The following is a 12,400-nucleotide window of genomic DNA, read 5'->3' on the forward strand; positions in this document are numbered from 1 at the left end:
TCACGCAAATTCTTCTGCTAGTTGGGGTTTAGTCCAAATCTGCATCCTTTCCTTCAAGGCTCAGGGGTCCAAGATTATCTTCTGTGTCTGTATTAATTGGTTTCCCTTTTCTTTGTTGAAGAGGGTCTGTGCAATCCTTCTGCCTAGTCCGCCATCTTGCCCCGCCTCCTCGCATTACCAATTTTTAAAAATTTTATGTGCCAGGTCTTGCATATTATGTGTCATTTAATCATTGTGGCATACATGTCATTTAATTCTTATGACACCCTAGGAGAAAGATTCTATTATAGATGAGAAACTGAGACCTAGAACTGTTGAATAGTATGCCTACCAAGGTCACATAACCAGACAAGGCAGAGGTGGAATTTGAAAGTTGGTCTCTCTGAATCCAAATCTAGCACTCGTTTCGCTACCTAAAGTAGCTTAAAAGTATGTTATTAAACACTCTAGAATTGAAAATTAATATTAAATATCCCCTCAGGACAGCAAGTGAGAAAGTAATTTAGTATACTCTTTCAGACAATTCAGGAAAAATATTTTATACAACTGACTTATATAAATCTCCAGGTGATGCTTAAAGATGTACACATAGGAATCAGCTGAGCATCCTGTTAAACTGTAAATTCTGATTCAGTGTATTTGAGGTGAAAACGCAAATTCTCAGCAGAGGGTCAAACCAGAACGAACCAGTTTGAAGCCCTGCAATAAAAGCAGTCCCTGAGGAATCACCACATAGTCCTCCAGCTTCTTCTGGCACAGGATGGCAACAGAGCTGAAGCCCAGCCCCAGTTGCTGATTCAGTAGGTCTGCATGGGCCCACGACCTGCACATCTAGTAAGTACCCTTTCTGCTTAGGGCCAAGGACCACACGTGGAGAACCTCCACTCTAAGTGGTTCTCAGTCCTAGTTGTTCTGAATAGTCAGGAGGACCTTTTAGAAGTATCAAGGTCTGGATTCAACTTTAATTGGTCTGGGGAGGGGCCTAAGCATCATTTTGTTTTGTTTCACTGTTGCCATCAATTCTTTTTTAACATTTTATTGTGATTCGGGTGAAAGTTTACAGAGCAAATTGTTTTTCCATTCAATAATTCATACATTTTTGTTTCATGTCATTGATTGCAAATCCCCATGATGTAATATCACTCCACCCACTTCTTCCCTATGTTTCTCATTTGCATTCCTTCTTTCCTAACCCTTCCTGCCTTCTGAACTTTCAGTTTCAAGGTCATGGAATCTGAGGTTAGTGTGGACCATTGTTCTTTGGACCAATTGTTTCCCTAAGTCTTTGATTTTCTTCACTCTTTTTTGCTCTTGACGTGGAGAAACCAATAGTTAAACCTTAGATGCTGCTCACTTGTTTTGTTTTTAAAATGCTCTACAAGTGATTCTGATGGGTAGCCAGACCAAAGAACAGTCTTTTTTTCATAATAACGAACAAAATTAACCTTATGGGACTTATTTAGAGAGTAAGTTCAACAGGTGAAAGTACATCCACTAAATGGAATATAAATAACCATTAAAAAGGGTGATATAGAACAATATGTATTGACATGGAAAGAGGTGATTGATACCCCATTTATACAAAAGAAAAAAAAATCTATCTATCTATCTATCTATCTATCTATCTATCTATCTATATACATGTGATTATATGTGCATTAAACCCAGAAAGATGAACACAATTATCTTTGGACAGGGTGGAATTGTGAGAGGTTCACATTTTCTTCTTTTGTATCCTCTTACATGAACATTTAATTCATGTATTACTTTTATAATAAGCAAACCCAATAAAGAAACAAAACAATCTCAAATATTCAGACGTGAGAGCTGGGATGAAAGATGTGAAGGGACAGAAATACACCTTTACATATACTTGAGGTTTTAGGGAAGAAAGAAGTTAGATTTGTCTGGCATTGTAAAAATGCATTAGCTTTCAATCTTCAAAGATCACAAAATCTCTGAACCCAGGTTTCTATCTATAAAATGAAGTAAAACATACCTTAGAGGAATAGGGCTAATGTATGGAATGACCTAGCCCAAAGCATGTCTTGTAACAGGCACTAAATAATTGGTACCTATCATCATTAGTTTATATAGAACATAGCTCCCACACCTGGCTACATATCAGGTTTTAAACCACAAATCCCTCTAGGGACCACCTCTAATAAGAATGTATATTTTTAAAAAGGTTTCCGAGTTATTCTGATGCAGCTAGCTCAGCACTGGTCTGTGGACCACTATTCAGGAACTAGTGCTACACTATAGTTTCTCTGGAAAAAAATTAAAAGGAAAGTAAGGAGCACCTAACCCACAAGCCACTTCACAGGAGAAAGATGTGGCAATCGACTTGCATAAATATTACAGCCTTGGAAATCCTAAGGGCAGTACTACCCTGTTCTTCGACTCAATGGCAGTAGGTTTGTTTTTTGGTTATTACTATGGAAAGAAGCCCTGGTGGTGAAGTGGTTAAAGCACTCAGCTGCACCAAAAGTTCAGTGGTTAGAACCCACCAGTCATGCTCCACAAAAGAACGATGTGGCAGTCTACATCCATAAAGATTATAGCCTTAGAAACCCTATGGGGCAGTTCTACTTTGTCCTACAGGGTCACTATAAGTTGGAATCAACTGGACAGCAGTAGGTTTTTGGTACATAAAAAAAGTAGTCAAAAGAACTCAGTGAGGTAGGTTCTCTTATTATTCCCATTTTACATATGAGTAAACTGAGGAACATAGTGGTTAAGGAACTTCAGCTCCTGTGGTCAGCAGATGGCAACACAGATTCGAACCCATGTAGTCTGGCTGCAAAGTCAGTGCTACCAACAACTCTGCTGACTAGGAAATACAGGAATGATCATCACCAGCGTAACTAGTAAACTCACCATGAGGGAGGGAAACAAAACCAGAGGCTGCAAACTGAAGAACTGCACTGGCATCTTTATAAAACATAAAAAGAGACCAGACACATCTGTTCCACTAATTACAGAGCCTTCTTTGTTAATCTCCTTACCGTTGGAAGAAAAGCGGGAAATGCTTTCACAGGAACACTTTTGTGGAAGGACCTAGCCTAAAAAAGAAAAGAAAAGGAAATTGGTTTGATATATAAATACTTCTAGAAATAAACACTCTCCCTATAAAACTGAACACAAAGTAACACTAGCAATTTAACAACAGGTTGGGGCCTCTCACAAAAGCAGGAAAATATTTCTCATCTCCTGCTGATTTCATAAACCTACAGTACTCAGGCTCCAGGAACTGACGGAATATCCATTGACATGTTTCAACATACGAAGTAGCGCTGGAGGCGCTCACTTGTTTATACTAAGAAATGTGGAAGACAGCTATCTGGCTAACCAACTGGAAGAGGTTCATATTTGCACCCATTCCAAAGAAAGGTGATCCAGAAGAATGAAGAAATTACCGAACAACATCATTAACATCACACACAAGTAAAATTTTGCTGAAAATAATTCAAAAATGGTTGCAGCAGTATATTGACAGAAAACTGCCAGAAATCCTAGTTAGTTTCAGAAGAGGACGTGGAAAGAAGGACATCACTACTGATGCCAGATAGATCTTGTATGAAAGCAAAGAATACCAGAAAGATGTTTATCTATGTTCTACAGACTATGCAAAGGGCTAACAGTCTACGCGTAACATTGTGAAGAATGGCAATCCCAAAACACTAAATTGTGCTGATGAAGAACCTGTATATAGACCAAAAGGCAGTCGTTCAAACAGAAAAAAGGGATACTGCATGGTTTAATATCAGGGTTGTAGTCTTTCACCATACTTATTCAATCTGTATACTAAGCAAATTAATACTAGAAGCTAGATTATATGAAGAAGAACATGGCAACAGGATTGGAGGAAGAAGACTCTTTAACAACCTGTAATATGTAGATGACAGAACCGTGTTTGCTGAAAATGACAAAGGCTCGAAGCACTTACTGATGAAGAGCAAAGACTATAGCCTTCAGGATGAATTACACCTCAACAAAAAGAAAACAAAAATCCTCACAACTGGACCAACAAGCAACACAGTGACAAACAGAAAAAGATAAACATTGTCAAGGATTTCATTTTACTTGGATCCATAATCAAAGCCCATGGAAGCAGCAATCCAGAAATCAAACAACGTATTGCATTGGGCAAATCTGTTGCAAAAGACCTCTTTGAAGCGTTAAAGAATTAAGATGTCACTTTGAAGACTAAGGTGTGCCTGACCATGGTATTTTCAAAAGCCTCCTATGTATGAGAGAGCTGGACAATGAATAAGGAAGACTGCAGAAGAAGTGACACATTTTAATTGTGGTGTTGGTGAAGAACACTGAGTGTACCATGGACATCCAGAAGAATGAAAATACTGTCTTGGACAAAGTACAGCTGGAATGCTCATTAGAAGTGAGAATGGCAAGATTTTGTCTCTTCTGCTTTGGTCATGTTGTCAGAATGATATCAGCCCCAGAGAAGGGTATCATGCTTGGTAAAGAAGAGGGTCAGTGAAAACGTCCTCAATGAGATGGACCGACACAGTGGCTACAACGATGGGCTCAAGCACAGCAATGACACTAAGGATGGCACAGGACTGGGCGGTGTTTCATTCTGTTGTACAGAGAGTTGCTATGAGTCGTACAGCTTTGACAGTACGTAATCCAACAGCAAAGTACTCAGGACAATGTAGCTATTTTAAGACTTCCATTCTTTCTTACAGATTGACTCTGGCATTTCCCCTACTGCTTTGTAACAGCTCTATGGTACAGGGTAAATGAAGAAACCAAAACCAAACCAAATCTACTGCCGCCTAGTCTATTATGACTCATCACGACTTTACAGGACAGAGTAGAACTAAACCAAATGGTTTCCTAGGCTGTAATCCTTATGAAGCAGACTGTCAGGTCTTTCTTCCCATGGAGCAGCTGGTAGGCTTTCAATTAGGAGCCAAGAGCTAAAGCAGGCTCATTCCTACCCTACATTCTTGTTATCTCCTGTTTAGAAGAATAAAAGATCCTCCCAACTGGACTCCTTGTCTCTGTGCTCCCCAACCTTCAACTCATTTTCCATAGCCAGCCAAATTCATGTCTGTAAGTCATAATTTCATTTTTACTTTCTTTAAATTCCTGGTAGATCAAGTCTCAACTATTCATCCTGGAATTCTAATGTCCTCTCTCCAACCTAACTCCCTACTGCTCTGGGGAATGACTCCCTGACCCACTCAGGCTGATGACTATCATCCTGTACTCACCAAACTCACTCTCATCTCCATGTCTTTGTTTATGATATCCTTCATGCCAAGTACGGCAGATACTATCTCTGCTTCCAGAATTATTTCTAACCCACTGCTGACTGCTTTTACCCCAACTCAAAACTCACTGCCATCAAGTCGATTTAGACTCACAGCAACCCCCTTTGGGTTTGTGAGGTGGTAAATCTTTACAGAAGTAGATTGCCCAGTCTTCCTTCTGCGAAGCACCTGGTGGGTTTGAACCACCAATCTTCTGGTTAACAGTCAAATGGCTTAGGCACTACACCACCAAAGTCTCCTAAAACTGCTCCTTTATGATCATCTGTTACTAATCATCATAGCTATCTTTTCACTTCAATGTCTCTATAACATGCAATATTTGGATATTCCTTTCTTGGAACGTTCTCCTCCCTCGGTTTCCAAGACACTGACTGTCAGTGCTCCTTATCTGATCATTCTCTTTTTCCCCCTTTCTAATAAATGGCCGTTTCTCTTGCTATCTGATAAAAAGAGTTGGGTCTCGTGGTTCTGCCCTTGGTCCTCTTCCATAAGTATACATTCTCCTTCGGCAATATCACCCAAACTTAAAGTTTTAACTTTAAAGTTTAAAACTTTAAACTTTTAAAGTTTTAAAAGTAAGCTTTTTAAGTGAAAAACTCACAAATCCATCTCTAATTTGGATCTCCTTTCAAAGTCACAATCCTGCATTCCTCCAACAGGTCACCTTTCTAAATGTCCTCCAATCACCTCAAATTCAATTATATCCAGCAGACAGTCTAAAGTCTACTGATCAGCACCTAGCATACTATGCTTATTCACTGTAGTCCCTGTAGGCAGAGTCATCACCTATACCTGACCTCTTTGCATGTCTTCAACTTTCCCTTTTCCTGATTCTGCCACAATCCAATCAGTTGTCAAGCTTAGATGATTTGAGTATGTGTGTATGTGTGTGTATAATCCATCCTCTCTGAATCTGATATTTTCTCTCTCTCCTAAATAAATCTCCTAACTTATCGTCTAACCCCAATTTTCCTCATCTCTTTTAAACACTGCTTGTAGAATTTTCTAGAATGCAACACTAGTGCCATTGCTTTACTTGATGATGATGATGATGATGATAGCTAACTAGCACTTACTATTTTCCAGGCAGTGTTATAATCCCATTATGAATGTTAACTCATTTATCCAAATAACAACAATTTGAGTTAGGTATAAATACAATGATCCTCTTTTACAAATGAGAAAACTGAAACACAGAGAGGTTAAGATCCATGACCAGTAAGTGGCAGAGCCAGGATTATATTCAAGCATCTAGTCCCAGAGCTTGCACTCTCATCCACCAGCTCTACTGCCTGACAAAGCCTCCACAGCTCCACAAGCTATCTGCAATCCACCCTTCCAAACTTACTTCCAGGGACATACTTCACATACCCTAAACACGAGTTTTTCAAATCTAGCTGTTTATAAAAATCAAGCTTTTTATAAACACAGACTCGTGGCCCCTTCCTAAATTAACTGTGAATTAGTACTTCTCAAGTTCCCACAAAGGTCCAGATCTTTGTTGCCTCTATCATTCTGTAATGTTCTCAGATCTTACCCCAAACCCTCCTAGTTTTAACTAATTTCTCATCTGAATCTTCATGTACTTTATTTATAATTCTGCTGTGGCACAGAACTATGCTAGATTCTTGAGGAAATTGAAAAGAAGATTAAGACAGAGTCTTTGTCCTCAAGGAAGTTATAAGCTGATTACTTATTTAATGCTCTACAAATATTTACTGAGTGGTGATAATGTACCAGACATCCTAGATGCAGAGGAACACAGCACAGAACAAAGTCTGACTTTACTTACATTCTACTGGGAACTGGGAGGGAAACAGACAATAAACAAATAACCAAACTTTTAATATGGCAGGAAGTGAAAAGAGTTAAGCAGAGTAAAGGGACATAGTGGTGGGAAGAGAGGATGTTACTTTAGATAAGGTGGCCAGGAAAGGGCTTTCTGATTAGGTGACATCTGAGCAGTGCCTACTGGGGCGGGGAGGGGGGGAATAGAGGGAACTTAACAGGCATAAAAATAGCAAGTATAGCATGCAAGGAAACAGGAAGTTCCATCAAGTCTTCAGACACCACTGAAACCAACAAGAAACGGTTCAAGGAGAAGCAGGAAAGAATAGCACTATGGATTTGAAGAACACAGAAAGCTTCAAGAAAGAGCAGCAAAGTCAACAGTGTTAAATCCCAAACAGAAAACAAGTTAAGGCTTGAGAAGAGATGAAGAACCAACTCTTGAGGAACACCTAAAATGAGATGCACGAGAAATCAGGAAGCAGTTCAGGAGCTAAAGTCCAATAAGCAAAAGAAGAAAACATTAGAATGTTTTGAGGAGAAAAATAGATCAATGTGTCAAAAAACAAGAAAAACTGACTTCCCGTAAGATGGAGGAATAGGGAGACAAGCTACACAGACCATCTTCAACGAAGAAAAAAGAAACTAATTAACAGAGATACATCCTGGAGCCCTGGAGCTTTGAAAGGAAGTATACAGAAGTGGATTAGGCACCAACTGGTGGAAAAACCTGAATGAAAACATTGAGTACGGAGATGGTCGGAGCAGTGGTCTTGTTATCTACTCTAACAGGACCAACAGCCTGAATATTTCAAAGTGGTGTTGGGACCTGAGAACTGACCTAAAGATCAGCCCTGGTCACCAAGGACTGCAGGGACAATTACGCTGGTGGCCTATGACTAGTGAGGGAAACAGCAAGGAGGGAGACAACCTGAGCTGTGGACTTTCATCTGTATGGAGGGCACAGCCATTTTGATTATTAACAAGAGCCAGCCATTTTGGACATTTAAAGTGACCAAGGGCACAATCATTTTGAATGTTTACAAGCAGTGACCATTTTGGATTTTAAAGTGACAGCATTCTCATTTGGATTCCAGGGACCTAAGAATAGGCTCTCTTTGCCAAGGACGGCACAGACATACGGGAGGCTGACAATGGGAAAGGAGACAGGTAGTGAGTGTGTAAGTGCTGCCAACCAGCGAACAGAGGAACACAGCACAGTACCCTGCTTACGTAGATAACATACAAAGAAAATGAAAATTGTGGGCAAGTCACTCCAATATACAATCACCAATTAAATATAAACACAAAAACATCACAATGCCTTGGAGATAAAGAGCATCACAGTCCACACAGAGAAGCAAGATAAAGCAGGAGAAATAAGGGACAAGGATACAGACCCAAAACACATCCCTGAGGAAGATGCAGCATTGGAACTCCCTGATAAGGAATTCAAAAGAATTACATTTAGGTATCCTCAAAGAATTGGGAGACAGATCAAGGAAAAACACTGACAAAATTGAGGAAAACAGAGAAAGCCCTTGCGTTGTAGTAAATTACCTGGTATGGCTTTTCTAGCTATAAGTCTTTGTAAACTCCGGGTGGAATTTGTGAGCAACTGAGGAGTTCTTAATTGCTAAAGTTATCCACCTGGGGTATTTATGTTGCAGTGGCACAAAACAATGTTCTGGGGAGTTTGCTTTCTCTTAGGTGTTTAGAATTCTAATGTTATGACTGGCTAATTTGTCCACTCTGCCAGGCTCAAAAGGAGCCCTCTTAGAGGCTGAAGAAGTTTCTCTGACTGCTGGCTGAGAAAGATGTGTTGCTGACAGCAACGTGCTCCTGAGAGACATGCGCTGCTGAGAAAGAGACGCAAGAGACACACATTGCTGAGAGAGACACCGAGAGACACACACTGGTGGAAGACACACTGTCAGAGACTGTTGGCTAGGAGACGGTGGGCTGAAAGAGACTGAGCATTGTTCCTAAACTTGAATTGTAGCCTGGTGCATCCCTATAAATCCTATAATCTGTGAGTTGTGTGTGACCACTGCAGCAAATTATCGAACCCAGCAGAAAGGTGGTGGGTATTGTGGGAGGAATGGTTGGTAAAAGGGCTGGAGGGAGGCAGCATGTCTGGCCTTGCAGGAATAGGCCTTGGGCTACTGATGGTGATTCTGTCTTCCTCTTGTGGGGTTAGAGGAGGTCAGGAGATGTGGCCTCCATGCCTCTTTAGCACCCTACAGCAATTTCGAAAGACAATACAAGAACAAAATGACAAAATGAATGAAAAATGAGAAATGATGCAAAATCTACACACAATAGTCCAGAAGATTAATAATAAATTTTCAGAAATAGATAACACATTGAATGGGAAAAGGAGGAGATGTGAATCAATGGAAGACAGAATTAGTGACACTGAAGACAAATACCTCAATACTTCTTTGGAAAGGGATCAATCAGAAAAAAGATCAAAACAAAATGAAGAAAGCTTAAGGTTCATGTGGGATACCATCAAAAAGAATAACCTACATGTAATCAGAATTCCAGAACAGCAAGAGACAAATAAAACCACAGAAAAAATTGCCCAAGATTTGTTGGAAGAGAATTTCCCTGCTATGATGAAAGATGAGAATATATCCATTCAAGAAGTCCGGCAAACCCCAAACAGGATTGCGATGTGGTAAATTACCTGGCATAGCCTTTCTAGCCATAAGTCTTTGTAAACTCCATGGTGGAATTTGCTGTGAGCAACTGAGGAGCTCCTGATTATAAATGTTATCCATGTGGTGTATTTCTGTGGGGAGTGGCACAAAGCAATGTTCTGGGAGGTTCGCTCTCTCTCAGGTGCTTAGTATTCTGATGTTATGATTGGCTAGTTTGGCCACTCTGCCAGGCTCAAAAGGAGGCCTCCTAGAGGCAGAAATCTCTCTGATTACTGGGTGAGAAGGACGTACTGCTGAGAAGGAACGTGCTCCTGAGAGACACGCGCTGCTGGGAAAGAGATGCAAGAGACACGTATTGCTGAGATAGACACCGAGGGACACGCACTTCTGGGAAAGAGACTGTTGGGTGAGAGATAGAGGGCTGAGAGAGCCTGAGCATTTTTCCCAAACTTGAATTGTAATCTGGTGCTTCCCTAATAAACTCCATAATCTGTGAGTTCTGTGTGGCCACTGCAGTGAATTATCGAACCCAGGAGAAAGGTGGTGGGTGCTTTGGGAGGAACAGTTTGTGAAAAGGCTGGAGGGAGGCAGCATGTCTGGCCTTACACGAATAGGCCTTGGGCTAATGATTCTGTCCTCCTCTTGTGCAGTTAGAAGATGTCAGAAGATATGGCCTCCTTGCCCTTTTTGCAAGGATAGAACCCAAAGGAAAATCACCAAGACATATCATCATGAAACTCACCAAAACCAAAGACAAAGAACAAATCCTGAAAGCAGCACAGGAAAAAACAAAAGTTACCTACAAGGGGCAACCAATAAGACTAAGCTCAGATTTCTCAGCAGAAACCATGCAGGCGAGAAGACAATGGGATGGTATATAAAACCCTGAAAGAGAAAATTTCCAACCAAGAATTATATACCCAGCAAAATTGTCTCTCAAATATGACAGTGAAATTAGGACATTTACAGATAAGCAGAAATTAAGAGAATTTGTTAAAACCAGACCAACCTTACAAGAGATGCTAAAGGGAGTCCTTTGGACAGAGAACCAACAACAGCCAACAACAACTGACAATTAACACAAATGATGACATAACCCAGAAACCAACCTAGTTATAGAAGTATCCAAAGTAAATAAGCCTAAAAGATTGCAAACAGGGAACCACAACATCAAGTGACAAATGAGGACAACTATAAACCAAAAAGAGGGAAAAAATTGTGTAGTTAAAGAACTTCTAAATGGTAGGGAAGTCAAGACAACTACAAGATAGAATGGACTGTTCTAAACTTGGGGAGAAAACTATAAATCACAGAGTAACCTCAAAGAAAAATGATAAACCTTCACATCAAAATAAAAAAGAAGACCAGCATAAACATTTTGCAAATACTGAAACATAACAATGAAGGAAGTGATAGCATGATTCATAAACAAAACGAGCTCAGCACAGAAAATTATATGGAACAAAGAAACCAATACCACAAAAAAGCACATAACAAAATGACAGCAACAAATTTATATTTGTCGGTAATTACATATCTGACAAGGGACTTAACGCTAAGATTTATAGAAAACTCCAATGCTTCAAAAGCAAAAGGATTAACAATCCATTTAAAAAATGGACAGAAGACATGAATAGACACCTCACCAAGGAGGATATTCAGGTGGTCAGCAAATACATGAAAAAATGCTCATGATCAATAGCCATCAAAGAGATGCAAATCAAAACAACAAGATACCCTCTCACCCCAGCACTGATGGCAAGGTTCAATGAAATAGAAAATAACAAATGCTGGCGGGGATGTGGAGAGACTGGGACTCTCATACACTGCTGGTGGGACTGTGAAATGATACAACCACTGTGGAAAGCAGTATGGCAATTCCTTGGAAAGCTGAAACTGGAGGTACCATTTGACCCAGCAATCCCATTACTAAGTATATATCCTAGAGAGGTGAGAGCCAGGACAGGAACAGATATATGCACACCCATGTTCATCGCAGCACTGTTTGCAGCAGCAAGAGGTTGGAGACAACCTACGTGTCCATCAACAGAGGAATGGTTTAACAAGCTGAGGTGCATACACACAATGGAGTGCTATGCAGCACTGAGGAGTGATGTGGAGTCTGCAAAGCACCGCATGGTGTGGATGGACTTGGAGGACACTGTGCTGAGTGAACTAAGTCAGTCACAGAAGAACAAATACAGTATTAGTTCATCATTGTGGAGGGTCAAGGAAAGGTTTATATATGGAGGGAAACTTTCTTTGTTGGTTGCCAGGGGTGGGAGGTGAGGACTGGGGACACTGCAAAAAAAAAAAAAAGGAAAAAGAAAAAATGCATTGACCCATGTCACTTTAGTTTTGTGTATCTCACTGTCCATAAATTATATTTCAATAAAATGCATTTAAAATAAATAAAAAATAAAAAAAAAAAATTTAAAATAAATAAAAAAGAAAAGAAACAAAGCAAAGCAGAGTGAAGAAAACAAAAGACAGACAGAAACAACTAATCCATAGACCAGCAGACCATGGGAAAATCAGCCTACATGAATGTTCTGGTTACCTACTGCTGCTCTGACAAGAATATACCACAAATGGGATGGCTTAAACAAACAGGAGTTTATTCTTACAATTTGGAGGCTTTAA

At 40.0% G+C, this 12,400-nt stretch overlaps 1 protein-coding gene across 1 annotated transcript in view; it reads right to left on the reverse strand.

Annotated features, from left to right (window-relative positions):
- NDUFAF6 (NADH:ubiquinone oxidoreductase complex assembly factor 6) overlaps positions 1-12,400 on the reverse strand; it is an 82,481-nt gene that overhangs the window by 24,850 nt on the left and 45,231 nt on the right. The window contains exon 8 of the mRNA XM_007934856.2: positions 3,009-3,065. Within this exon, the coding sequence (XP_007933047.1) occupies positions 3,009-3,065 (57 nt within the window). The remainder of the gene's footprint in view (positions 1-3,008; positions 3,066-12,400) is intronic.

The sequence above is a fragment of the Orycteropus afer genome, unplaced genomic scaffold (genome assembly GCF_000298275.1).
Source record: "Orycteropus afer afer isolate SDZICR_OR568_19922 unplaced genomic scaffold, OryAfe1.0 scaffold00021, whole genome shotgun sequence".
Lineage (NCBI taxonomy): Eukaryota > Metazoa > Chordata > Mammalia > Tubulidentata > Orycteropodidae > Orycteropus > Orycteropus afer.